Below are 25,152 nucleotides of genomic sequence, written 5' to 3' on the forward strand. Positions count from 1 at the left end.
TGTTTTAGAGGAGGTGGTGTGAAATAGTGGCACCTTCACTCTGTGTTGTTGGTTTACTCGTTTAAGCATCTTAAGTGGTGGAAAGAGCCTGGCGGCTATATAGTCCATGGGCTCGCAAAGAGTCGGACACGACTGAGCAACTGAAGTGGTGGTGGCAATGTTTTATTACCTGGTCATGTGTAACAGGGAGAAGGAAATTGGGGTGGGAGATGATGAATATTGATTGTTGTTATTCAGTTGCTAAGTTGTGTCAGACTCGTTTGCAACCTCATGGACTATAGCCGGCCAGGCTCCTCTGTCCATGGGATTTCCCAGGCAAGAATACTGGAGTGGGTTGCCGTTTCCTTCTCCAGGGGATCTTCCCAACCCAGGAATCGAACTTGAGTCTCCTGCTTGGCAGGTGGATTCTTTGCCACTGAGCCACCAGGGAAGCCCAGTTGACTGTGTTGGTCCCTCTCATTTCTCTAAAATGTTATGTCTTGATCTTGCTTTTTTAGGCCACTGCAGAACAAATTCGACTTGCACAGATGATTTCGGACCATAATGATGCTGACTTTGAGGAAAAGGTGAAACAAGTGAGTGTATTTTTGTTTGTCATAAGTTGTGGGAAAAAACATGAAGATTAAAGCTCAGTTAATAGGATTGATGCTTACCAGGATACTTTCCGCTTTAGGTATTAAAAGAATTTTGACCTGAAATGTGATAGGTTAAGCCAATACATGATTGCTTTTATTGTCTGATTTACTGTGCCCCTTTGGACAGATTCCTTGTTCAAAAACATTTTATCTTAATTTTAATCTCTTTATTGAGTGACTTTGTTAGTACTGTTGTAGAGCAACATTGAGCATTTGTGGTATCTAGGAAATATGGAGAGTCATGATATGCTGAAGCCTGTATGTTTCTGCATTTGATTCTCTATTAGATACTTTATTGTTCGATTGTTTTATAAATACTTTTGCCCCATCCTTAATCACAGATATTAGTATTTTGCTTTTGGAGCTAGAATGTCAAAATTCTGCATGTTTTGCTTTTTTAAACCTATTTCTTTCAAACTCAGCTGTGTCTTCTCCCTTTCCTTCATCTATTTTCCTTTTTTGGGGAGTGCAGGCTTGTTCATAATGGTTGCTGATCTTTCTCTTTCAGTTGATTGATATCACAGGCAAGAACCAGGATGAATGTGTCATTGCTTTGCATGACTGCAATGGAGATGTCAACAGAGCCATCAATGTACTGCTGGAAGGAAACCCAGATACGGTAAAGTGCTAATAAAGTGTTCTAGAAAGTGGGTCCCTGGTTGAGAGGCTGGTAAATTCCAAAAATAGCAAGTGGGGTCAACTTAAAGCATACTCTCTTATTCTCCAAATAAAGCAAGGAACTGTCTTGGAGATTATTTGCTGGAGGTTGCAAACACCTAAAATTTATGTGCAATAAATAGGAGAAACAGATAAAATCAGTTTCTTTTAGTTAGCCTGGAATAATTGTTGATTCTTGGCTAATGACTACTTTTAAGACTTAGTTAGTCTGAGTTAAGAGTTGCTGCTAAATAGCTTTAGTTACTAATAGATTTCTTGCTCACTTGTTTTATTGCTGTTGAACAAAGCCACAGCCCTTACTGGATTCTGATTTCAGAACATTCCCATCAATATCAACTTTACATTTCACAATACCTTTTTATTTTTTCCACAGTACCTTTTTATCATGTGAACTTATTTTTGTTGAAGTAGCAGAGAAAGAAACCTTTTTTAAAAATGATTTATTTTGTTCATGAATTTTTGGCTGCACTGGGTCTTTGTTACTGTTCTCAGGCTTTCTCTAGCTGCGGTGAGGACCTGTTCTTCATTGAGGTGCGCAGGCTTCTTACTGTGGTGGCTTCTCACTGTGGTGGCTTCTCTTGTTGCAGAGCACGGGCTCTCGGCCACAGGCTTTAGTAGTTGTAGTGTTCGGGCTCAGTAGTTGTGGCTCAAGGGCTTAATTGCTCCGATGGATTTGGGATCTTTCCAGACCAGGGATCTAACTCATGTCCCCTGCATTGACACATGGGTTCCTAACCACTGGATGACCAGGGAAGCCCAAGAAACAAACTTTACAGCTTGTTGACCATTCCTGGAGATGGTAGGGGATATTGGAGGAACTCTTGCCCTGGAATTTAGAGTTGATTTCATCTCTTCCTTTCCTTTCCACTTAATGAGAATGCTATGTTTTGTTACTGTCTTACTATTGTATCAGATTGTTATGTCCCTTAAGAATAGGATTATGCCTTACTAAATAATCTTTGGGATGTTCTGCAGCGTTTGGTAGAGACCTTTATTATTAGTTTTTTAAATGAGCAGTGTATCATTTGAAGTCATTTTCATCTACTTGATCTTACTCAGGGTTGATTTTTGGTTGAGATTGATAACCAGATTTCATCCTTAGATTAACTGATTGATGTTACAGTGTTACTTTAGCTGAATGTTGGAGGTTTGTCAGTTTCTTTGGGACAACGGAAAGTAATAGTGAAAACTATTTTTAGTCATTGAATGTAGATTTGTAGATTTTTTTTCTTCGAAAGTGTGGTCCTAGATTAGGTTTTACATTATTGCTTTTGTTTGAAAATTACTTCCTGAATAATCAGATAGTAGTTTTCGTTCATTTTGAGTTTACTCTGGAGTAATTACCTCAAGATTTTTCAGGGAGTAGGATAGAGATAGAAGTGGGATTACCTATGCTTTCTAAGTTTATTTTTTTTTTTGAGATGTCCCTGGAAGTTCAGTGGTTAAGACTCCAAGCTCCCAATGCACTGGCCATGGGTTTGATCCCTAGTCGGGGGATAAGGTCCTGCATACTGCGTAGTGCTGCAGGAAAAAAATGTGAAAAAATTTTTTTTGCATAAGTCACATTTTGTTTCACCTTCTAGTACTGGAAATCTGACCTTCTTCCACAGTATTAAAAGAATGAGCTAGAGATTGTAAGTTTATGCCCCAAATAAACCAGCAGCTAGTGAAACCAATGGGAATCAGTCAGCTGCCAGGAATGTTACATGTATTTGGGTGGATGAGATCATATCAGAAAACTGGCAGTGTCTTTGGGCAAAGCTTAATAATTCTTTTCATGTATAGAACCCATTTGGTGCCAGCAGCTGATAAATAACCATAGAGAAGCCAAAAGGTGACAGGTTTCTGAAACCTTCCAGGTTTTGATACAGATTAGCACAAACTCTTAAGGACTAACTGTTTTGAGTTTCATTTCCAGAGTTCCTGATGGCAGGTTTAGGTATGAGGTTACTATGATTTATGAATTAAAGCTACTATGAGCATAAAGTGACCTACAATTAAACGTGGAATCAGGGTGGGTTGGAAGAATAGGCAACACTCTGCTGCTCGGTCCTAGGTGGATGCTAAATTTTTTTTTTTTTTTTGGCCAAGCTGTGTGGCTTGCAAGATCTTAGTTTCCTGGCCAGGGATCGAACCTGTGTCCCCTGCATTTTAAGGCAAATTGTTAACCACTGGACTACCAGGGAAGTTCCTTTAGTGTAGTTATTTATTTAGTTATTTATTTTTATTTGGTCATGCTGGGTCTTCAGTGCTGCTTGAGGGTTTTTCTCTAGTTGCGGCAAGTGCGGACAACTCTTTCAGTGCATGGGCTTCTCATTGCAGTGTCTTCTCTTGTTGCAGAGCACAGGCTCTAGGCACACAGACTTCAGTAGTTGCAGTGTATGGGCTTAGTTGCTCCATGGCATCCTTTAGTATAGTTTTAAATTTACTTGTATTGAACTTAAAAATGTTTAAATTGTGGTAAAATACACTAGAGGAAATTGACCAATTTAATCATTTTAAGTAAACAATTCTTTGTCACTAAGGACATTCACAGTGCTGTACAGCCATTCTTATTGTGTAGTCACCAAGTTGTGTCTGACTCTTCTGCAGCCCCATGGACCATAGCCTGCCAGCCTCTGTCCATGGGATTTCCCAGGCAAGAATACTGGAGTGGGTTGCCTTGACCTCCTGCAGGGTGTCTTCCTGATCCAAGGATCCAAACTGTGTCTCCTGCTTGGCAGGTGGATTCTTTACCACTGAGCCACCTGGGAAGACCCTGTATAACCATTACCACTACCATTTCCAAAACTTTTTCATTTTCAAGTTAGAAACCGTATCCATAAAACAATTAACTCTCCATTCCCCACTCCCAGCTCGGGTAATATCTTCTGTTTTGGGTATCTCATATAAGGTATTGCCTATTCTTGGTACCTCATAAAAGTGGAATCAAATATTTGTCTTTTTGTGTTTCATTTAGCAAAATATTTTTAAGATTTATCTGTATTGTGACTTGTATCAGAATTTTAGTCCTTTGAAGACTGAGTAATATTCTGTTGTGTGTTTATAGCACATTTTGTTTATCCACTCATCATTGGCGAACACTTCGGATTATTTGGAAGTAAATTGTAGACATCAGAGTGATTTCCTAAATTCTTCAGCATGTTTTCCTAAAAGGATACTGTTTTATAAAGTTGTTTGATAGCTGTTACTGAGCAAACGGGGCCATCGTAATTTGGTATTTGGAATCCTGGTATCCAGGATGGTAAACATGATAGTCTTGGCATTTGAACTGAAACTTATTTGTACATGTTTGAACTTGTTTGTACTTATTTTCTGCAAAAATTATAAATCAGTATATGTGTATGTTTAAAACTTGAAATTTATAAGGAATTCTCTGGCAGTCCAGTGGTTAAGACTCTGCTCTTTGGCTGGTGAGCACCTGGGTTCAGTCCTTGATCAGGGAACTGAGAACCTGCAAGCCACAAGGCAAGGCAAAAAAAAAAAAGATGTTTAAGTTTATAAAATTCATTTTCCTAAGGAATGAGTTTTTGCACAACTGTTTAGCTTATTTCTTTGCTATAAATATCTGTTCCTGAGCTGCTTTGAGGAAGATTGAATTGTATTATAGCAATTTCAGATGCGTAAGGAGAACGCTGAGGAAAACGAGACATGCTTCCTGTAGTCAGCATGTCTCAGGGCCAGGGCTATGCTTTCCTGACTGCTACTTGGTCTTCTTTTAAATAAAGGAAATTGGTGTGTGTGGAAGGGGTGGGTTAGGGAGAAGGTATAGTTGTTTTCCTCCTAAATTCTAGGTTGCTTCATTTGAGACTACTCACGAGTCAAATGCTATTCATTCACTCTGAATTCAGAGTTAACTTTTAGAAACTTTGAGTTTTCAGCTTTATTTGACATGGATAAGGCTATAAAAAATTGGAAATTACTGAGTGCATAGGGAATTAGTGTTTTCAACCCAGGAAGCACACTTGAAAGAAAAGACCAGTAAGTAACTAGGCCCTTTGACTAAGGGGACACCGAATGACTGAACTGGATGGAAGTCTCGGTGATCCTTTTGGGAATGACTCCTGCAGTCCATTTGCTCATAAGCAGCTCCTCCACAGAAAGGGCTTCAGGTTTGCAGTGATAGGTGCAGACTTTGTTTTGAGGTCCTGTCTATACCCTCAGCTTAAACAGAAGTACTTACAGAAGAATCTTAGATATAGATACTGAGAGAATGGTTAACCGTTGTCCCAACTTTTATCTCTGGATTCCTGGTAGCAACCTATACCGATTTGACATGAATGCTCTTCCCTTTTTTAGCATTCCTGGGAGATGGTCGGGAAGAAGAAGGGAGTCTCAGGACAGAAGGATGGTGGCCAAACGGAATCCAATGAGGAAGGCAAAGAAAATCGAGACCGGGACAGAGACTATAGTCGACGACGTGGTGGGCCACCAAGACGGGGAAGAGGTGCCAGCCGTGGACGAGAGTGTATGCATGGGGCTTTAACAAAACCAGCTGTGGGTTAGTAATGTCTAGACTTGAGGGATGTCAGGGCCTTGTGAGGCTGGACCTAGTAACCATTATCTTTTTGATTTTTCTTACGATCATCTGTTCTGAGATCTTGGCATTTCTTACATACAGTTTATTTTAGCAACAGCCACCAGTTTAGCATGAGATTACCTTGTTAGCTATTTGTAAGATTTTTTGACTGGGACCTATTCCCCTAGTAACCATCATGTTCTGTCCTTCCAGCTCATTTCTCTTCTTTGTTTTTGTCTCCCCCCATCATGTATGCATACCGTTTATATATTTTTTTTCTATTCACTTTACTCTGGCCATTTGTAGTGTTTTGTTTTTAAATTTCAGTTCGTGGTCAGGAAAATGGATTAGATGGCACCAAGAGTGGAGGGCCTTCTGGAAGAGGCACAGAAAGAGGCAGAAGAGGTCGTGGCCGAGGCAGAGGTGATCAGTTTGTTGGGGCAGTGGATGTTGGGGACATGCTACTCTTATTAGTTTAGTAGGGGTCTGGTTTATTTTTTTAAAAAAAATTGAAATGGATGCTGGATACCTTGACTGTTGAGATGTAGTGCAAATTCTAGAGATTACTGTGAGGGCAGTGGGGATCAAGGTAGATGTCATTTTCTCTAGTATTTATTGTTATTACTGTATTTGCTTAAGGATTCGGCAGTTCAGTCAGCAAAGAAACAATCTTTGTCAATAATAAGGATTGTCCTCCTATATTAACTGAAGTGCTGCAGAGTGAAAGAAGGAACATCTAATGATGTCAGCCACTTACTTTGCAAAGTTGCCTCAGTTGGCATGGTGGTTTTATATCAACTTTTAAAATGTTTTCCTTTCCCTTTTTAGGTGGCTCTGGTAGGCGCGGAGGAAGGTTTTCTGCTCAAGGAATGGGGTGAGTTTCATTGATCCAATGTCAAAGTCTTTAATTTTTTTTGTAAGTGTTACCATAGTAGCTCAATGTGGTTAATATTCTGGAATCCTGAGAATAATAGGCAGCTAAGTAACCAAATGTGATCAGACATTGCTACACTATTTCATCAGATGTGTGCAGACATTGGGCTTATTTTAGTGAGATAAGCATTCACCACCTGGATTACTTTATCTCATAACTTCATATGAATACACATACGTGCTGTTTTCCAAACTAGCAAAATGTCTGTCTGGGGAGGCCTTAAAAATAGCTCTGAAAAGAAGAGAAACGAAAAACAAAGGAGAAAAGGAAAGATACAAGCATCTGAAAGCAGAGTTCCAAAGAATAGCAAGGAGAGATAAGAAAGCCTTCCTTAGCAATCAATGCAAAGAAATAGAGGAAAACAACAGAATAGGAAAGACTAGAGATCTCGTCAAGAAAATTAGAGATTCCAAGGGAACATTTCATGCAAAGATGGGCTCAATAAAGGATAGAAATGGTATGGACCTAACAGAAGCAGAAGATATTAAGAAGAGGTGGCAAGAATACACAGAAGAATTGTACAAAAAAGATCTTCATGACCAAGATAATCATGATGGTGTGATCACTCACTTAGAGCCAGACATCCCGGAATGTGAAGTCAAGTGGGCCTTAGAAAGCATCACTACAAACAAAGCTAGTGGAGCTGATGGAATTCCAATTGAGCTATTTCAAATCCTGAAAGATGATGTTGTGAAAGTGCTGCACTGAATATGCCAGCAAATTTGGAAAACTCAGCAGTGGCCACAGGACTGGAAAAGGTCAGTCTTCATTCCAATCCCAAAGAAAGGCAATACCAAAGAATGCTCAAACTACCGCACAATTGCAGTCATCTCACACGCTAGTAAAGTCATGCTCAAAATTCTCCAAGCCAGGCTTCAGCAGTATGTGAACCATGAACTTCCAGATGTTCAAGCTGGATTTAGAAAAGGCAGAGGAACCAGAGATCAAATTGCCAACATCCACTGGATCATGGAAAAAGCAAGAGAGTTCCAGAAAAACATCTATTTCTGCTTCATTGACTATGCCAAAGACTTTGACTGTGTGGATCACAATAAACTGGAAAATTCTGAAACAGATGGGAATATCAGACCACCTGACCTGCCTCTTGAGAAACCTGTATGCAGGTCAGGAAGCAACAGTTAGAACTGGACATGGAACAGCAGACTGGTTCCAAATAGGAAAAGGAGTACGTCAAGGCTGTATATTGTCACCCTGCTTATTTAACTTATATGCAGAGTACATCATGAGGAACGCTGGGCTGGAAGAAGCACAAGCTGGAATCAAGATTGCCGGGAGAAATATCAATAACCTCAGATATGCAGATGTCACCACCCTTATGGCAGAAAGTGAAGAGGAACTAAAAAGCCTCTTGATGAAAGTGAAAGTGGAGAGTGAAAAGTTGGCTTGAAGCTCAACATTCAGAAAACGAAGATCATGGCATCTGGTCCCATCACTGCATGGGAAATAGATGGAAAAACAGTGGAAACAGTGTCAGACTTTATTTTTTGGGGCTCCAAAATCACTGCGGATGGTGATTGCAGCCATGAAATTAAAAGACGCTTACTCCTTGGAAGGAAAGTTATGACCAACCTAGATAGCATATTAAAAAGCATTACTTTGCCAACCAAGGCCCGTCTAGTCAAGGCTCTGGTTTTTCCAGTGTTCATGTATGGATGTCAGAGTTGGACTGTGAAGAAAGCTGATCGCCAAAGAATTGATGCTTTTGAACTGTGGTGCTGGAGAAGACTCTTGAGAGTCCCTTGGACTGCAAGGAAATCCAGCCAGTCCATCCTAAACGAGATCAGTCCTGGGTGTTCTTTGGAAGGACTGATGCTAAAGCTGAAACTCCAATACTTTGGACACCTCACGGGAAGAGTTGACTCACTGGAAAAGACCCTGATGCTCGGAGGGATTGGGGGCGGGAGGAGAAGGGGACGACAGAGGATGAGATGGCTGGATGGCATCACCGACTTCGATGGACATGAGTTTGAGTGAACTCTGGGAGTTGGTGATGGACAGGGAGACCTGGCGTGCTGCGATTCATGGGGTCTCAGACAGTCGGACAGGACTGAGCAACTGAACTGAATGCAAAGGGAATGATAGATATATATAAGATTATATCATGAAATTTTAGGTAAGCTGGTAAAATGAGGAAAAGTGAACAGACAAGATTCTAATTGCCCTCCTTTTGAGTTAATTTTAACTGATGTTGCTTAGAGCTCAGAGCCTCTTAAGCTTTTTATTTATTTTTTTCTCCCAGAACCTTTAACCCAGCTGATTATGCAGAGCCGGCCAACACTGATGATAACTATGGCAATAATAGCGGCAATACATGGAACAACACTGGCCACTTTGAACCAGATGATGGGACAAGTGAGTGACTGTTTTATTCATTTTTTGTCTCTAGGAACCTGAGGAAGTAATTTTTTTGAGGTTATACTAACATAAAAAAGTAGAGGTATAGCTTTTGAGTGCTGAGACAGAGAAAGGGATAACAGTTGTATTATTGTGTATTCTACTTATTATGTGCCTACAGGCACATTAAACGTGCTGTTTCACCTGATCTGTCACTATTTTATAAAACAAACATTATTGTCCTTTTCAGATGACAAGATTTAGATTGCAGGAGTGATTATGAAATTTGCTAGTATTTGAACTCAGAATTTTTCAACTCTGTAAGGCCTTGCTCTTTCCATTATACCATCATCTCCCAGTTGTATTTCCTAGTGTTTCTGTTTGACTTTGCCTTTTGACACGATATCCAGGATTAATCAAACCACTACTTTTAGAGGTGAACAGGGCCCAGAATCCAAGCCTGTTGTTACTTTGTTTTTGCATACAGAGATGGGAATGTCTTTTTCCTTTAATTTTTGGGAAATATCAGTATCTGGGCAAGAAGAAATCTGGAGACTTTCAGCCTCTCATTGTTGGATAGTGTCCTGGTTGTGGTAGGGTATTATGGGATTTGGGTGTTTTGTTAGCTGACTTTGGTGCATATCTGGGTAGCATAGATGTTTGTGGATATGTTAGCTAAGCTTGTGGGATATACACCAAGATGTATTTGGAAGTAAAAGATACTTTTATTACTTTAAATGAGAGCAGCCTCTGGGTTCCAGAGAATTTTCTTTTGAGGAGAGCAGCTGTCTCTTGCTGGCTGAGTCAGCACATGTAAAGAAAAGCCTGAGACTTTTTTTGTCTTATAAAAGGGGGATGGGTTAATAGAGGAGCATGAAGTAGGCTCTCTTGACTCCTTATCCACTTAAATTTGCCTTACCCCCCTTTCAGAGATCTGTTACCTTAATCTTGCATCTTTAGGAAGGTCTTTGGTACAAACTGCTTCTCATCTACTGCCCACAGTATGCTTTACCTCAGGTCCTGAGTATTATGTGCTTTTTGTTCATCAAGCTGTCTTAAAAGCTCATTTTGAATACAGATTTCTCACGGGTGGGGGCTAAAGTTATTATCAAGCTAGAAAACTTTTTGAGCTTCTTTATTGGTTGTGGAATGTCCTTTTCTATTTTAACTTCGGAGGCATTAGAACTGCTCTTGGTTCATCTCTTGATGGCTTTTTAGAGCATTGGTAGCAGTCTGAATAACAAAAGTTGAGGAATTTGTTTTTAGTTGTGGACAGAAAATTAGGTATGGATTCCCAGTCCTAGGTTGGTTGGAAAAAGACGAAAGAAAAAGGTGTGTGTTTGCTTATACCGTGTAGAGAAGAGCAAATTTGGGAGGCTAGAATCAGAACCTGATTTGTGGCTCAATGAAAGATTTTGTGCTGCTACTGTCATCTTGTTAGTGCTGGGTTGGCTCCATGCATTCATCCTTGTTAGTTTGATGATTTGAACTTTTCATGCATGATCTCTTTTTATGTTTTCATGATAGCAAACTTCAAATTCCCTTTTTATTTTAAAAAGAGACTGAAATCTACCCTTAAAATATCCACAGGTACAGTGGGAGTTATGTGTTGGGGGCAATCATTCTCATTCACAAGCAAAATTTCACTGGTTGTTTTTTCTTTTCTTTTCTTTTTTGTTTCAGGACTTGATTTCATTGGGGTTGAGGGGTCAAATTATCCCCGAAAATTTGAGACTGCTCCTGGTATGATACATCCAGGCGCCTAACTGCCCCGGATATTTAATAATAGATTTTTATGAACTGAAAAATCTGTGGATATGTCATCTTTATCCTGCTTTTTATTTTTCTGCTTTTTCCTTTCATTCTGTGCCTGTTTTTCTTACTTAGAAAATTGCTTAATGAACACTTAATATTTACTTTGTCTGTGCTTTTTGCTGATGGAGTGGAAGTCCTAATCTGTTAGAATATTTGAACGCTTTCTGCGTCTTAATGCATCCTCAGTGTGTAGTCTTTTTCCTTAGCTGTGACCATATGTCCTGTATAGGAAGGTGTCAGGTAGCTGTCTACAGTCTTCCTTTCCATTCCAAATACAGTCAGCAGAGTGCAGGGGTAAAAATTCTTGCATGAAAGATAGCTTCTAAGTAGTACATAACTTCTTAAGTGTTAGTTGCTCAGTTGTGTCTGACTCTTTGTGACCCCATGGACTGCAGCCCACCAGGCTCCTCTGTCCATGAGATATTCCAGGCAAGGATATGGACGTAACTTCTTAGATCACTTCTAATTCTAGGATTGTGTGTGTGTTAACCCACATTTTGGATTCCAGTTAACCATGGGGGTGGGATGGATGTCAATGGGGAGAAAGAATGGTATCACCAGAGAGGGAGAGAAAAATGTTTGTAGCTTGTCTAAATTGAGATTGGACTTTGATTTGGAGAACATTGTCATTAAGTGGCTTGAAATTTCTGTGGTGCAGTTATAACACTGTCCTTGGAAAGGCATTGCACTGACATATTTTTCTCTAGGAAGTAAGATTTTTCATTATTGTGTTTAGAAGAATTTCAGATGGGTTTTGTAGGTATTAGAATGTTTCTTTTCAGTGACCATGAAATCTGAATGCCAGACCTTCATTCTTTGATTCTTGTAAGAAGTTTTTCTCCATTTGGAGAGAATGCTGTAAGAATTCTTAAATATATACTGTTATTCTAGAGAAGAAAACCATGAGTTTTTCTTGCCTATTTCTTAGTGTGGTCCTTTGCTTGAAGGGAAGAATTTTAGGTCTCAGAAACTCACCCGTATACCTTAAGAAAAGGCAGGTTCCTTTTCTGAGGAGAACATGTGTATATGTGAAGCAAAACAAGGGGAATGTGGAAGATAGTTTGATTATTTATGGACCTCTCCTACAGAAACTGTATCTGCACTACGTTATGACCAACAGGAGGGGAGTGTGTAACTCCATTGTCTGTGTCATGAGCTCAGCAGGTCAGATTTCATGTCTCGTATAGTTAGGATTAGTATGGTAATTATCACACATACTTGATTTTTCCAGTTTCACCTTGTGTCTTCCGAAAATAACAGCCAGCTGGGTTTTTTAATTCAGTTCCCGTAGCAGATAGGTGTCAGTGCTCTGTTTGAATTTCAGGCCTTTCCTTCTTCATTGCCCTTCAACTATCTTATCGAGACCATTTGTGTTCCTCTGCCCTTGCTGCCACATCTGTTCAAACTGCTGGCAGTATTATTGTCTTATAGTCAACAGATAGAGTTTGCATGTTTTGGCTTGAATTGTCTGCTGCCATTTCACTGAACGGACCACTGAGTCAGGCCTGAAGGGCTCTAAGAGATTGCTTGGAGTGCTGGGTCTGTTGGAGTCTTGTTCTCTTTTGCATTTTGTTTCTCTCTCTTGCTGTCTTGCGCTCTTTCCTATTACAGCTGTGTGACAAAAACTGAAAGTAGCTGTGAAATTTAATCTAATTAGAACCGTGGTGTTCTGAGGTATTCTAAAAAGTCTTTTCCTCCCTCTGAAGCCCAAGAATCCTTTCTTATTACTAAATGCTGGTTATACTTTCGGCTGCCAAAAAATTTAATGCTTTAGTATTTTCTGCACATGCTTTGTACTGGCATTAAAAGTTACTTCACCATGTTTTCCTTTATTCCCAGGTGCTTGGAGAACTGCAACAGAGGAGTGGGGAACTGAAGATTGGAATGAAGATGTAAGTATTCCCATGTTATTCCTCATTAGTACTTTCTATCCCTAAGTGATATTTTAGGGATAGAAAATGGGTATGATTCTACCCCTCAAAATTCACCCTTAAGATTCTGACCCAAAACTTTTACATCCAAAATAGTGTTCTGAGCCAGAACATTTCACATATGTTATATGAAGGAGACTGGGCATGAACAGGACTCTCTGGAACCAGACTTTGGAAAGGGCAAGTGCACTTGTGTAAGTCCAATATCTGATTGTCGGATTTATCCCAGGAAGCAATGGTGGTTGGGTAGGGCACCAGAGATGGAGTCAGGCAGGTAGTGCATTGAACAGCAGCTTCTGGTAGCACATGACGCTCCTTAGAGCAGTGCAGTTATTTGGTTCACCTTCAGGCTTTGGTGTACGATCCTGTAATTGGTTTAGAGGTGGGTACATGGTGAAAGTTCGGTTGACTCTCTGAAACCCATTTTGTTATTGTACTCAGAGCCCAACTTGGGTGATTTTATTGAGATGAATATGTAGGTTTGGCTGTTCTCCAGTGACTAAATTTGGAAACCTCATAGATGGGTGGCACATAAACAGCTATGTGAATTCACTGGAGTGGTACCTGAGTAAAAGGATTTTGCTGATTGCTGGTCACAGTCAAGCCTTTGCTGTGAATTATAATGATCATAGATGAACTTTACTATATTTGTATTTGCTCAAGCAAGACAGAATATGGTAAGAGGAAACGGTGTGTCAAGCTGTTTTGGTTTTCAGGGCTGAGTTTTTAAATTCCAGATGTATCAGCATCAGAGTGTGATTCTTTTCTGTTGTAGCTGAGCTAGACCGCTTTGTGAATACTTCCTAAGATTTGGCTTGTCTGCTTAACCACTTTTCAGAGAATGATATATTAGGGGGAGTGGATTCCCTGTCTTTAGAGGGGAGGTTTCAATCAGAAAGGTTTTTTTTTAAAGTTGGGGCGGAATTGCTTGGTGGTCTAGTGGTTAGGCCTCCACACTTTCACTGCTGAGGGCCAGGGTTCAGTTCCCAAACTGGGCAGCATGGCTAAAAAAATTAAATCAACTTTGAATAGTAGGAATATTTATTCCCTGCAATTGCTTTCCTGATTTTAGTGTCTTATAAGGGAGAGACTAGATATAATAAAGTCAGTTTTAAGGCAAAACACGTTAAAATTATTCCTGCAAATTTCAACACATCAGAACTTGGGCCCTTACTGCTCAAAAGCCAAGAATTCTTTTTATTTCTGTCTTCGTTTTGGCTGGGGTCTTCCTTTCTTTGAGAGGATTAGTGGAAGATAAAGTATGGTTTGGATTGAGGTAGGAGTTGGGAGGCATAGTGGGAAAATATAAAGTGGCTTTTTCTATTTTTCTATCTATCATATTCACCTTCTTGTAAGTTCAGGGTGCATATTACGTGACTCCACTAGATTTTATTGGGTTCATGGATTCTGCTCTCTCAAGATCTATAGAAGATAGATAGAAGGGGCTTGAAAATCACTCCATTCAGGATTCCTTAGGGTAAATAGTTTTCTCTTCTAGGAGTTTTTCCCTTTTTCTTATGGTGCATTCCCCTTACCTCTCCCAGGTTTCTGGACTGTAACTAGCCTAACACTAGGAGTGACTAATGCCTCTGTTTTCCAGCTTTCTGAGACCAAGATCTTCACTGCCTCTAATGTGTCTTCAGTGCCTCTGCCTACGGAGAATGTGACAATCACTGCTGGTCAGAGGCAAGTGTGTGGTGTGAATTATCAGTATCTTTTCTCAAAGGGATCTGCCAAGTGAGCTATGTAAGGAAGAAGTGGTACTGGGCCTTCATGAACTCCCATGGTGTTGATAATAATGAGAATCAAATCACATTATGGTCCTATTTAGTTTATACGTAGATTTTTGTAAGAGTTGATAGTAGTTAATCTACTAAATGGATATCTGTATAATTTTAAAGTTAACTCTATTCCAAATAGTCCTTTATTAATATATCAGAAAAAATATATATATACACACATCAGTCTTGTCAGCATCCCAGATATTGATTAAAACTTAGAATAATATAAACTGAAGGACTGATGCTAAAGCTGAAACTCCAATACTTTGGCCACCTCATGCGACAGGTTGACTCACTGGAAAAAGAGTCTGATGCTAGGAGGGATTGGGTGTGGGAGGAGACGGGGACGACAGAGAATGAGATGGCTGGATGGCATCACCGACTCGATGGACATGAGTTTGAGTGAACTCCGGGAGTTGGTGATGGACAGGGAGGCCTGGCGTGCTGTGATTCATGGGGTTGCAAAGTTGGACACGACTGAGCGACTGAACTGAACTGAACTGATAGTAAGTCAGGTTAAGAAAGGCTAAAAGTGGAAAGATTTTATTTATTTTGGAATTTGTAGAACTGTTCAATAGCTTCTTCTCTTGCTTTATAATTATGTCTTTGCTTTAGCCAACTGAGTATGATGATCATTTTTCCCCTAGCATCTATCTTACGAATTTTTTAGGACTTGAACATAAGTATTGGGGTCAATAGAGGGAGATAACACTTGTCAGGGAGTATTTTTATCCCCTGAAAAACTCTTGGATTATTTCTGGACCTGGATATAATAGCTGTAGGGCTTCCCTGATAGCTCAGTTGGTAAAGAATCTGTCTGCAATGCAGGAGTGAAACTGAAGTCGCTCAGTCGTGTCCCGACGTTTTGCGAACCCATGGACTGTAGCCTACCAGGCTTCTCTGTCCATGGGATTTTCCAGGCAAGGATACTGAAGTGGGTTGCCATTTCCTTCTCCAGGCAATGCAGTTCAATTCCTAGGTTGGGAAGATCCACTAGAGAATGGATAGGCTACCCTACTCGAGTATTCTTGGGCTTCCATTGAGGCTTAGCTGGTAAAGAATCCGCCTGCAATATGGGAGACCTGTGTTGTATCCTGGGGTTGGGAAGATTCCCTGAAGAAGGGAAAGGCTACCCACTCCAGTATTCTGGCCTGGAGAATTCCATGGACTATATAATCCATGGGTTGCAAAGAGTCAGATATGACTGAGTGACTAACTTTCACTGTCATGATAGTTATTGACTCAGAATCCAGCTTGAAGGCAGAGGAACCAAAGATCAAATTGCCAACATCTGTTGGATTATAGAAAAATCAGGAGAGAAAAAATCTTCTGCTTTATTGACTACGCCAAATCCTTTGACTGTGGATCACAAAAAACTGTGGAAAATTCTTAAAGAGATGGGAATACCAGACCACCTTACCTGACTTCTGAGAAATTTGTATGCAGGTCAAGAAGCAACATTTAGAACCGGACACAGAACAACAGACTGATTCCAAATAGGGAAAGGAGTACATCAGGACTGCACACTGTCACCCTGCTTATTTAAATTATATGCAGAGTACATCATGCAAAATGCCAGGCTGGATGAGCACAAGCTGGAATCAAGATTGCTGGGAGAAACATCAGTAACCTCAGATATGCAAATGACACCATTCTTATGGCAAAAAGAGGCTCTTGACGAAAGTGAAAGAGGAGAGAGAAAAAGCTGGATTAAAACTCAACATTCAGAAAAACTAAAATCATGGCATCTGGTCCCATCACTTCATGGCAAATAGATGAGGAGACCAGTGACAGACTTTATTTTCTTGGGCTCCAACATCACTGTGGATGGTGACTGCAGCCATGAAATTAAAAGACACCTGCTCCTTGGAAGAAAAGTTATAACCAACCTAGACAGCATATTAAAAAGCAGAGACATTACCTTGCCAGCAAAGGTCCGTCTAGTCAAAACTATGGTTTTTCTGGTAGTCATGTATGGATGTGGTCCAACAAAGAAAGCTGAGTGCCGAAGAATTGATGCTTTTGAACTGTGATGTTGGAGAAGACTCTTGAGAGTCCCTTGGACTGCAAGGAGATCAAACCACTCAATCCTAAAGGAAATCAACCCTGAATGTTCATTGGAAGGACTGATGCTGAAGCTGAAGCTCCAGTCAATACCTTGGCCACCTGATGTAAAGCACTGACTCATTGGAAAAGACTCTGATGCTGGGAAAGATTTAGGGCAGGAGGAGAGAAGGGGACGACAGAGGATGAGATGGTTAGATGGCATCACCGATTCGATGGACATGAGTTTGAGCAAACTCCAGAAGTTGGTGATGGACAGGGAAGCCTGGTGTGCTGCAGTTAATGGGGTCTCAGAGTAGAACACGACTGAGGGACTGAACTGAACTGACTCAGAATGTCCTAATAAGTGTGATAGGAATAGGGTGTTAAGGATGTCTTTACCAGAGGTTCATTGTTGTTATTGTTTTTAATGACACCAAATGATTTTTTTCCCACACAGGTTCTGTGTTCAGCTAAGTGTTCAGCAGTTTAATTCAGTTCTGATAGTAACTGTCCAGAGTTAGCACAGACCCAAGTTGACTGCTCAGTACCCTAAAATAGCCTTTACTTCAGAGGTGCCCAGGCTACTCACACAGTTCTGCTCAGCTGGCTACAAATTTGGGGGTTTTCGCAGCCCCTTCTTCAGATTCAATAGTTTGCTAGGATGATTGATATGATGCAGGAAAGAGTTTTACTGGATGTTCCTGATTTATTAGTTTAACCAATATTCTGAAACAGCCAAATGGAAGAGATGCACAGGCCAGGGTGTGGGGGTTGGAGCATGGAACTTTCAAGCCCTCTCTGGGTGTTCTGCCCTCCTTGTGGGTCACATATGTTCACCAGCCCAGAAGCTCACTGAATCTTATTGTTCAAGAGGTTTTATTCAAAGTTTCAGTACATAGGCATGATTGATTAAGTCATTGGTGATTGAATTCAATCTCTTAATTTCCCTTCCTTTCCTAGAGGTGGGTGGAGTGTAGTGGGTTCCAACTCTCATTCACTTTCTTGGTGTTTTTGGTAACCAGCCACCTTCTCAAAACTATGTGTGTGGGGGTCCCCCTCCCTGAGTAACTATTATCTTAAACTGTGGTTGAAAGGGACCAATTATGAAAAATAAAAAATACCCCTCTTACTAAGGAAATTAGCCAAGCCCCATCACAGGTGACTTTTGGAATTTTTTAAAAACTGGGGAAAAAATTGCCCAAATCCTTCTTGTTCTCAAGCCACTTGAGGATGCCAGCATTCTATTTGTGGTCCTAGATATTGGTCATGACAGGTATTCAGTATTAAAATCATGGGTAAAAGGGAATTCTGGGCCAGTTATGGAGCTGCTGTATTAAAACTAACATTTGATATTTCATTAAGTTAAATTTCACTAAAATTAAAATTTTAAATAACATTAAGGATGTCAGCTCCATTGGAATACATCTGGATACTATTGTGACTCTCATGTATCTGTTATTTTTGATGAGTTCAGCATTTTAGGGCTTTGTTTTTCTGGGGAAAACCTTCCTTTTGATCTGTGCTTAATCTTGAGTCGGGGATTGGAGACAGGAATGTTCCATCATTGTTCATCAGACTTTCTCTCTCCGCTAGAATTGACCTTGCTGTTCTGTTGGGAAAGACGCCGTCTTCCATGGAGAGTGAGGCATCTCATCTGGACCCCTCTCAGGCTCCTTCCCTGGCCCAGCCCCTGGTGTTCAGTAACTCGAAGCAGAGCGCTGTATCACAGCCCGCTTCAGGGAGCACGTTTTCCCATCACAGTATGGTGAGTGGGAAACAGGGTGTATCTTACAGTTTTCTGCAACCCCGGCACATACGTCCCAATACAGTAATTCCTTTCAGTGACACTTGAAAGGTTTGGGGCAAGGTAAAGAGCATCTTTTGTCTTCCACTCCAGTACTCTTGCCTGGAAAATCCCATGGACAGGGGAGCCTGGGAGGCTGCAGTCCATGGGGTCACAAAGAGTCGGACACAACTGAGCGACTTTCCTTTAAGCAGATTTGAGTGTAGAAATGTTGAGCTCTAGGAGAGGATTTAGTTGTGGACAGACAGAATCGTCTTATAAAAATGAATAAACATTTTATTGTCAGTTGCTCAATGTGTAACCCCATGGACCCCACCAGTCTCCTCTGTCCAGGGAATTTTCTAGACAAGAATACTGAAGTGGGTTGCCATTTTCTACTCCAGGGGATCTTCCTGACCCAGAGATCAAACCCATATCGCCTGCATTGGCAGGTGGATTCTTTACCACTGTGCTGCCTGGGAAGCCCTGACACCATTTACTGAATACTTATGGTGCTGAACAATATGTTGTTTTTTTTTTTTTTTAAATGTAATTTTGGGGGGGGAATTTAGTTTGTTTGGCTGTGCTGGGTCTTGGTTGTGGCTCGTGAGATCTTAGATCTTTGTTGTGGCAAGCAGGATCTTTAATTGTGGCATCCAGAGCTGAGTTCCCTGACCAGAGGTCAAACCCAGTCCTCTCTTCCGGCCCCCCACATTTCTTAGCCACTGGGCCATCAGGGCAGTCCTTATTTTCTCTTACTCTTGAAGGGAGAAAATCAATGACAATTTTAACGCTAATACTAATTAGTAATAGTAATTAAACATTGAAGAGAGGTGGTAGCACTTCCCTGTTTCTTGATAGAACACAATTACCATATATATTTATTTAAATCGGACATTTCTGAGCTAGGCTTCTAAAAACTTGGGGTCTCCCTGAGTCTGCCCATAGAATAACTGTGTCTCCCTTTCTCCATGCGTGGGGTGAGGGTGCTTGCTGTGCCTGTCTTACAGGGCTTCAGGAAGACAGATAAGATTACGAGTAAAAGTTAACACACATGTGGTGGCAGTAGTGGTAACAGTTGGAGCACTTGACAACAGATGACTTGTTGATTCAGAATTATTTTAAAAAATTCAAGGTCATCAATTATGGGAAAGGACAAATAAACAAAGATGATACAAGGACCAACTTTCTTATGGGCGGTAAATCCTAAAAGTACTGCTTTTTCTTTCTTTTACTTTCCTTTCTACTTTTTGATGGTTGTCAAGAGGTAAGAGACAATGTGTATGCATATACTTTTATTTTTCTAGTAGTAAGATTATATTAATAGTAATTGCTTCAACTAGAAAATTTGCTGAGTCAGCCTCTAATACAGAAGTTTTTTAGTTTTTAACCATTATCCTAAAATAATTTCCTGTGTTAATGGTAATTTGGTGGTTAATATTCTGCCATATATGAATGGTGACAGGTGAGAAAAGGTGGAAGAGAAGAGAAAGAAAGAAAATGGGACAAAGATAATCAGAAAATAACTGCCAACCCCTAAGATAGATGACTTGAAAAGGGTTAAGTGCTTTGTGTCATTTTATTACCTTTAAAGCCTGGAATTTAAGATGTATACCCAAATCCAAATTCTCATCAAAAATAAAAATTTCAGTATATTTCCACTTTACTCTTACATTCTATTTAATGTGTGTCATGTGATATGTTAAACTAAACATAAGAACTATTCTGTTCTTTCTTATTATCTGTATTAATTAGTGTGCTATTTAATGTAGTTGTTTTCCTTTCAGGATAAATTACAGGATTAATTTCCCTTAAAATTTAATAGATGTAGGTAATATAGGAGCCTTTATTATCATAATATGTGAATATTAAGTAATTTTCTACGTCTTTAATGTTACATGCTTGCAGAGTATTTGGTAATCATTACTGTGTGGGATCATTTCTCTGCTACAGTCCTGTACCTTCAACTAGGTTTTGGCTGTTTTTGTTTTTATTTGTATAATCTTGAAATACAGACTGAAGTGGAAAAAAAAAGTCTTACCTTGAGTTGGACAGATTGAGTTTGTGTAAGTCCTGCTTAATGATGAAAATCATGATGTGGTTAAATAAGAACCTAAGACAGACTAGATTAAATCTCCTTAGAGATTCTTTAGAATGGTCAATTTTCTGGTCTAGGGTGGTAGTTTTACTTGATATTGGGGATCCCCCAGAAGCAGTGAGAGTAAATTTTTCTTTATTTTCATGATCGTCTAGTGCAGAAGTTGGGATGGTCCCTAATTTTGCCTCTTGTCTCTGCTAGTTATTAGAAGCATTGAGATGAAGCTCCAGTTAGTTGTTTTTGTTCCCTGTGAGCTTTTCAGTGGAAGAGGCAAAGACATTAATGACTGAAGTGAAATTTTATGTCATCTTCATATTAGCTTAGTAATCAGTTATCAGTTGATTTAAAAATTCAAAAAGGGGAGCAACCCCTCCTCCGGTCATTAAAGAAATTCCTGAGGACTCCTGTCGTGGCCCAGTGGCTGACTCCACGCTCCTAGTGCATGGGACCCGGGTTTAATCCCTATTCAGGGAACTAGATCCTATATGCCACAACCAAAGATCCCTTGTTAGGCAACTAAGACCTGGCACAGCCAAAAAAGGAAAAGGAAGTCCCTGAGAAGGAGGGAGGGAGGGTGATGGCAATGGTATAGATTTAATGGCTCCTCAATGTTTTTGAGTGCTTTCTATGTGTCATGCACGTATTAGATGCTTTCTATATATTGTTTGTTTAATCCTCCTACACCTGTATGAGATACTACTTTTATTTTCAGATGAGGAAAATGAGGTACAGATGAACTGCAAGTCATTTTTCCACAATTACTTAACCAGGATTTAAGTCTAGACAGTCTCAGTCCAGACTTTACGCTGTAATAGACTGTTCCATTTAGTGACATTCTTTATACTGACTCTTAACCCAGATGAGTGTCTTTTTGAGTAGCTGAACAAGGTTATTTGGCTGTGGATTTCTCTAATCTCTGTGTTGATCTACAGGTGAGCATGTTAGGAAAAGGATTTGGTGATGTCAGTGAAGCTAAAGGCGGCAGCACCACAGGTTCCCAGTTCTTGGAGCAATTCAAGACTGCTCAGGCCCTGGCTCAGTTGGCAGCTCAGCATTCTCAATCTGGAACCACCACCACCTCCTCTTGGGACATGGGCTCTACCACACAATCCCCATCGCTGGTGCAATATGGTGAGAAAGATGGAAAGTGACTGACTACTTTAAGCATTGGAGGATTACTGCTGAGAGGCTGGCAGGAGTAGTTCCCACACTGATTTCCCCTTGTCAGAGAGGCTCAGTTCGGAAAGCTGGGGAATAATAAATATATAAGTTGAGGCTGTATATCTCTTTCATCAGATTTAACCCTGTACACATTTGTAGTCTTCTGTTGACATGAGGATGTTTTGGGTTTTTCCTAGGTTTATCTTCAGTATTTGAAAACAGTGTGTTGCCTTTGGAAGAGTTTACAAACTTTGCCATTTAAGGACCTTATACTCTGAATATGGGCCATTTCTAGATTGCTTTCTTACAAAGGCAGTGTAATAGTGTTGATTTGATATAATCCAATGATTGTCAGAGAATAATAGTATTTTCTTGAAGTTAATGAGGACCTCTGGCCTCATACATATTGGATCTCCTCATGCAGATTTGAAGAACCCAAATGATTCAACAGTGCACAGCCCGTTTACAAAGCGCCAGGCTTTCACCCCATCTTCAACCATGATGGAGGTGTTCCTTCAGGAGAAGCCACCTGCTGTGGCTACCTCCACAGCCGCACCTCCACCCCCGTCTTCTCCTCTGCCAAGCAAATCCACCTCGGCTCCACAAATGTCTCCTGGGTCTTCAGACAACCAGTCCTCCAGCCCTCAGCCGGCTCAGCAAAAACTGAAACAGCAGAAGAAAAAAGCCTCCTTGACTTCTAAGGTATTTGAACTTTTAGACAGAGATTATTTTGGGGCAAAGGGGTGTTGGATTTGAGAATTGAGATTGAATGAAGGATGTAGTTTGGAAGTCTGATGTGGAAGTTTGTTACCAGTCTTACAATAAGGTTATCATAAATCGTTTATCTTCTCTACAGATTCCTGCTCTGGCTGTGGAGATGCCTGGCTCAGCAGATATCTCAGGGCTAAACCTGCAGTTTGGGGCATTGCAGTTTGGGTCAGAGCCTGTCCTTTCTGATTATGAGTCCACCCCCACCACGAGCGCCTCTTCAAGCCAGGCTCCAAGTAGCCTCTATACCAGCACGGCCAGGTAGAGGAAACAGCTGTCATACACTTCTTTAAGACCTTTACCACTTTTTGTAAGTCTCTTGTTGATTCCTAGAACTCTGGACATGCCAAGGCTCTGAAGAAAAAGCAGCCACTTGTAGCAGTTTGTTGAGCACTTTTGTTACTAGGTTTTTTCATAGCTCTAAACATGATAAAAATATATCCTTATATCCTTTGGGTACTTACAGAATGTCCAAGCACAGTTCCTAGAGATGTGTACCCACCTTTAAAGTACCTTGGCCTCTGCTATAACGAACAGTGCTTTTGACACTGAGACCTTTTGGTGGATTTAAATCCTATGAAGGTTGTAACTTTGAACTCCTGGAAAGGAGGTAAAATTAAAATCAGTATTATAGAATTAAAAGAAACCTTTCCTGTAGAACCTTTCCTATTTCCTATGATAGATATCAGAGAAGTCTATCTTAAGCAATAGAAAATCCTGGAATTTTGGAGTGACAGGTGGGTTTTTTTTTTTTTTCCAATCCTTAGAATTTAAAAGTAGAGATGTCTTGCCCCAGCCTAGCTCTATTGAATCATAATTGTTGTTAATACATGTGAATATTTTTAAAGTTCTTCTCAAGAGAATTTTACTCTTGGGTTTTTGAGAGCCAGGAACTCAGAATTCCTTAAATTGAGCAAAAGGTGGTGTTTCCTGTGCTTAGGGTTCTTGTTGCGATTGTATGAAAGGGACCAAGAGTAGTGTGTCCTTTCTGCTGACTCTTAGCCTCTTTTTCTAATAATAGCAGAATGTAGGGACACAAGAACATTTACTCTTCCTTTAAGAGTTGAAAATGTTTTTAAGCTCGATTCTTAGCTTAGATACCTGCCTTTATAGGATGTGGAAATTCCTACTGTTGCCAGGAGAAAATTGTCGCAGTATCTTTTATTCTTGAAGTTTGTCTTTTTGATTATAAGTTGATTGTAATCAACTCTAGTAAGTTGCTAGAGTATTTACTCCACTGTTCTAGTATCAGTGGATCTGTTCTATTCATTTCTCTTGAGATTTTCCTTCTCCATTCCCCACAGTGAATCTTCATCCACAATTTCATCTAACCAGAGTCAGGAGTCTGGTTATCAGAGTGGCCCAATTCAGTCGACAACCTATACCTCCCAAAATAATGCTCAGGGCCCTCTATATGAACAGAGATCGACACAGACTCGGCGGTACCCCAGCTCCATCTCTTCATCACCCCAAAAGGACTTGACTCAGGCAAAGGTATTGGCTTCACTAGCCCCTGGGCATTGCTTGGAGAATAGCAGACAAAGTCTCTTAAATATTAGTGTTTTACTTCTTGACAAGACGTCTTTTCTAAGACATCTCTGAAATGCTGATTATGAAGCTTAACCTCATTTTTGTGGTTGATGAAATAAAAAAAGTTCTATGCACTAATCCTGGAGACTCAGAGCTAGAAGATCATTCTCTTTGCACTAAGGATTCATCCTCTCTAGTAGACTCAGTCTCCAGCACCTGTGTTCTTGGAAGAGCTGACTGCTAGACCTCTGAGTGCATATCAGTAGACCTCACCTTGCTATGTCTTGGCTTGGTGAGGGGACAGCATATGCCAGAGGAAATGTGGAGTGACTGTCAGATGCAGCCAGCGGAATAAGTGGTTTGGCTGAACTGTCTTACTCCCACATCTTCCCCCAGGGATCATTGGATTTGAACCTCTCCTTTATCTGTTTGGGGTTCAGGATCTCTTCAGCAGTTTGGGCATTGCCTCCTATTGCCCTGGGTCACACAGGGTGGGTGTATCTTTTGTTGTTTTTAAATTTTTGTTGTTTTTCCTTTGGGTTGTGTGAAGTGAAGTCACTCAGTCGTATCTGACTCTTTGCGACCCCATGGACTGTAGCCTACAAGGCTCCTCCGTCCGTGGAATTTTCCAGGCAAGAGTACTGGAGTGGGTCGCCATTTCCTTCTCCATGTTAATCCTTCTGTTAACTTGCAGAATTTCTCTGAAAGAAATTGGTTGGCAGAAATTAAACTGAGTCAGTGTATTAACTTAATCTATTCATTTGTTTGTTTCTTACCAGAATGGCTTCAGTTCTGTGCAGGCCACGCAGTTACAGACCACGCAATCTGTTGAAGGTAAGGGTCCTCCAGGCTTTTTCCTCTAAATTACAGTGTTTTTACTCCCCTTTCAATATTTTTGCATGTCATAGATTGTCATGAAAAGACTCCTGCCTCAGTGATCAAAACTTTTGGTTTTATTCTTAGCTTGATTTTTTTTCTACCTTGCTGTTTAATCTCAAACCTTCCTGTTTCAGGTTCTCTGTCTTGTAACAGTGATAATCCTTTTGGTTTCCTTTATTGAACGAATGAGATTGATGCTGTGAAATGCTTGGAATTTAAAAGAAAAAAAAAATTGCACC

General features: G+C 40.3%; 1 protein-coding gene across 25 annotated transcripts in view; it reads left to right on the plus strand.

Moving 5' to 3' along the window:
• The window catches only part of UBAP2L (ubiquitin associated protein 2 like), a 46,003-nt gene that overhangs the window by 5,326 nt on the left and 15,525 nt on the right, over nucleotides 1-25,152 (plus strand). For 9 of the 25 annotated variants that reach the window (XM_088835818.1, XM_088835822.1, XM_088835817.1 and 6 more), the window contains exons 3-16: nucleotides 498-575; nucleotides 1,144-1,254; nucleotides 5,613-5,781; nucleotides 6,160-6,255; nucleotides 6,661-6,706; nucleotides 9,027-9,139; nucleotides 12,776-12,828; nucleotides 14,468-14,553; nucleotides 18,288-18,459; nucleotides 21,508-21,706; nucleotides 22,161-22,438; nucleotides 22,593-22,765; nucleotides 23,809-23,998; nucleotides 24,814-24,868. In XM_088835818.1, coding sequence (XP_088691944.1) covers nucleotides 498-575; nucleotides 1,144-1,254; nucleotides 5,613-5,781; nucleotides 6,160-6,255; nucleotides 6,661-6,706; nucleotides 9,027-9,139; nucleotides 12,776-12,828; nucleotides 14,468-14,553; nucleotides 18,288-18,459; nucleotides 21,508-21,706; nucleotides 22,161-22,438; nucleotides 22,593-22,765; nucleotides 23,809-23,998; nucleotides 24,814-24,868 — 1,819 coding nt within the window. Of the gene's footprint in view, nucleotides 1-497; nucleotides 576-1,143; nucleotides 1,255-5,612; nucleotides 5,815-6,159; nucleotides 6,256-6,660; nucleotides 6,707-9,026; nucleotides 9,140-10,804; nucleotides 10,865-12,775; nucleotides 12,829-14,467; nucleotides 14,554-18,287; nucleotides 18,460-21,507; nucleotides 21,707-22,160; nucleotides 22,439-22,592; nucleotides 22,766-23,808; nucleotides 23,999-24,813; nucleotides 24,869-25,152 lie in introns of all 25 variants that reach the window. The other 16 variants (XM_055404106.2, XM_088835807.1, XM_088835813.1 and 13 more) reach the window with 3 other exon arrangements.

Source organism: Moschus berezovskii, chromosome 4 (genome assembly GCF_049115385.1).
Source record: "Moschus berezovskii isolate FMDL1 chromosome 4, NW_MosBer_1.0, whole genome shotgun sequence".
In the NCBI taxonomy this organism is placed as follows: domain Eukaryota; kingdom Metazoa; phylum Chordata; class Mammalia; order Artiodactyla; family Moschidae; genus Moschus; species Moschus berezovskii.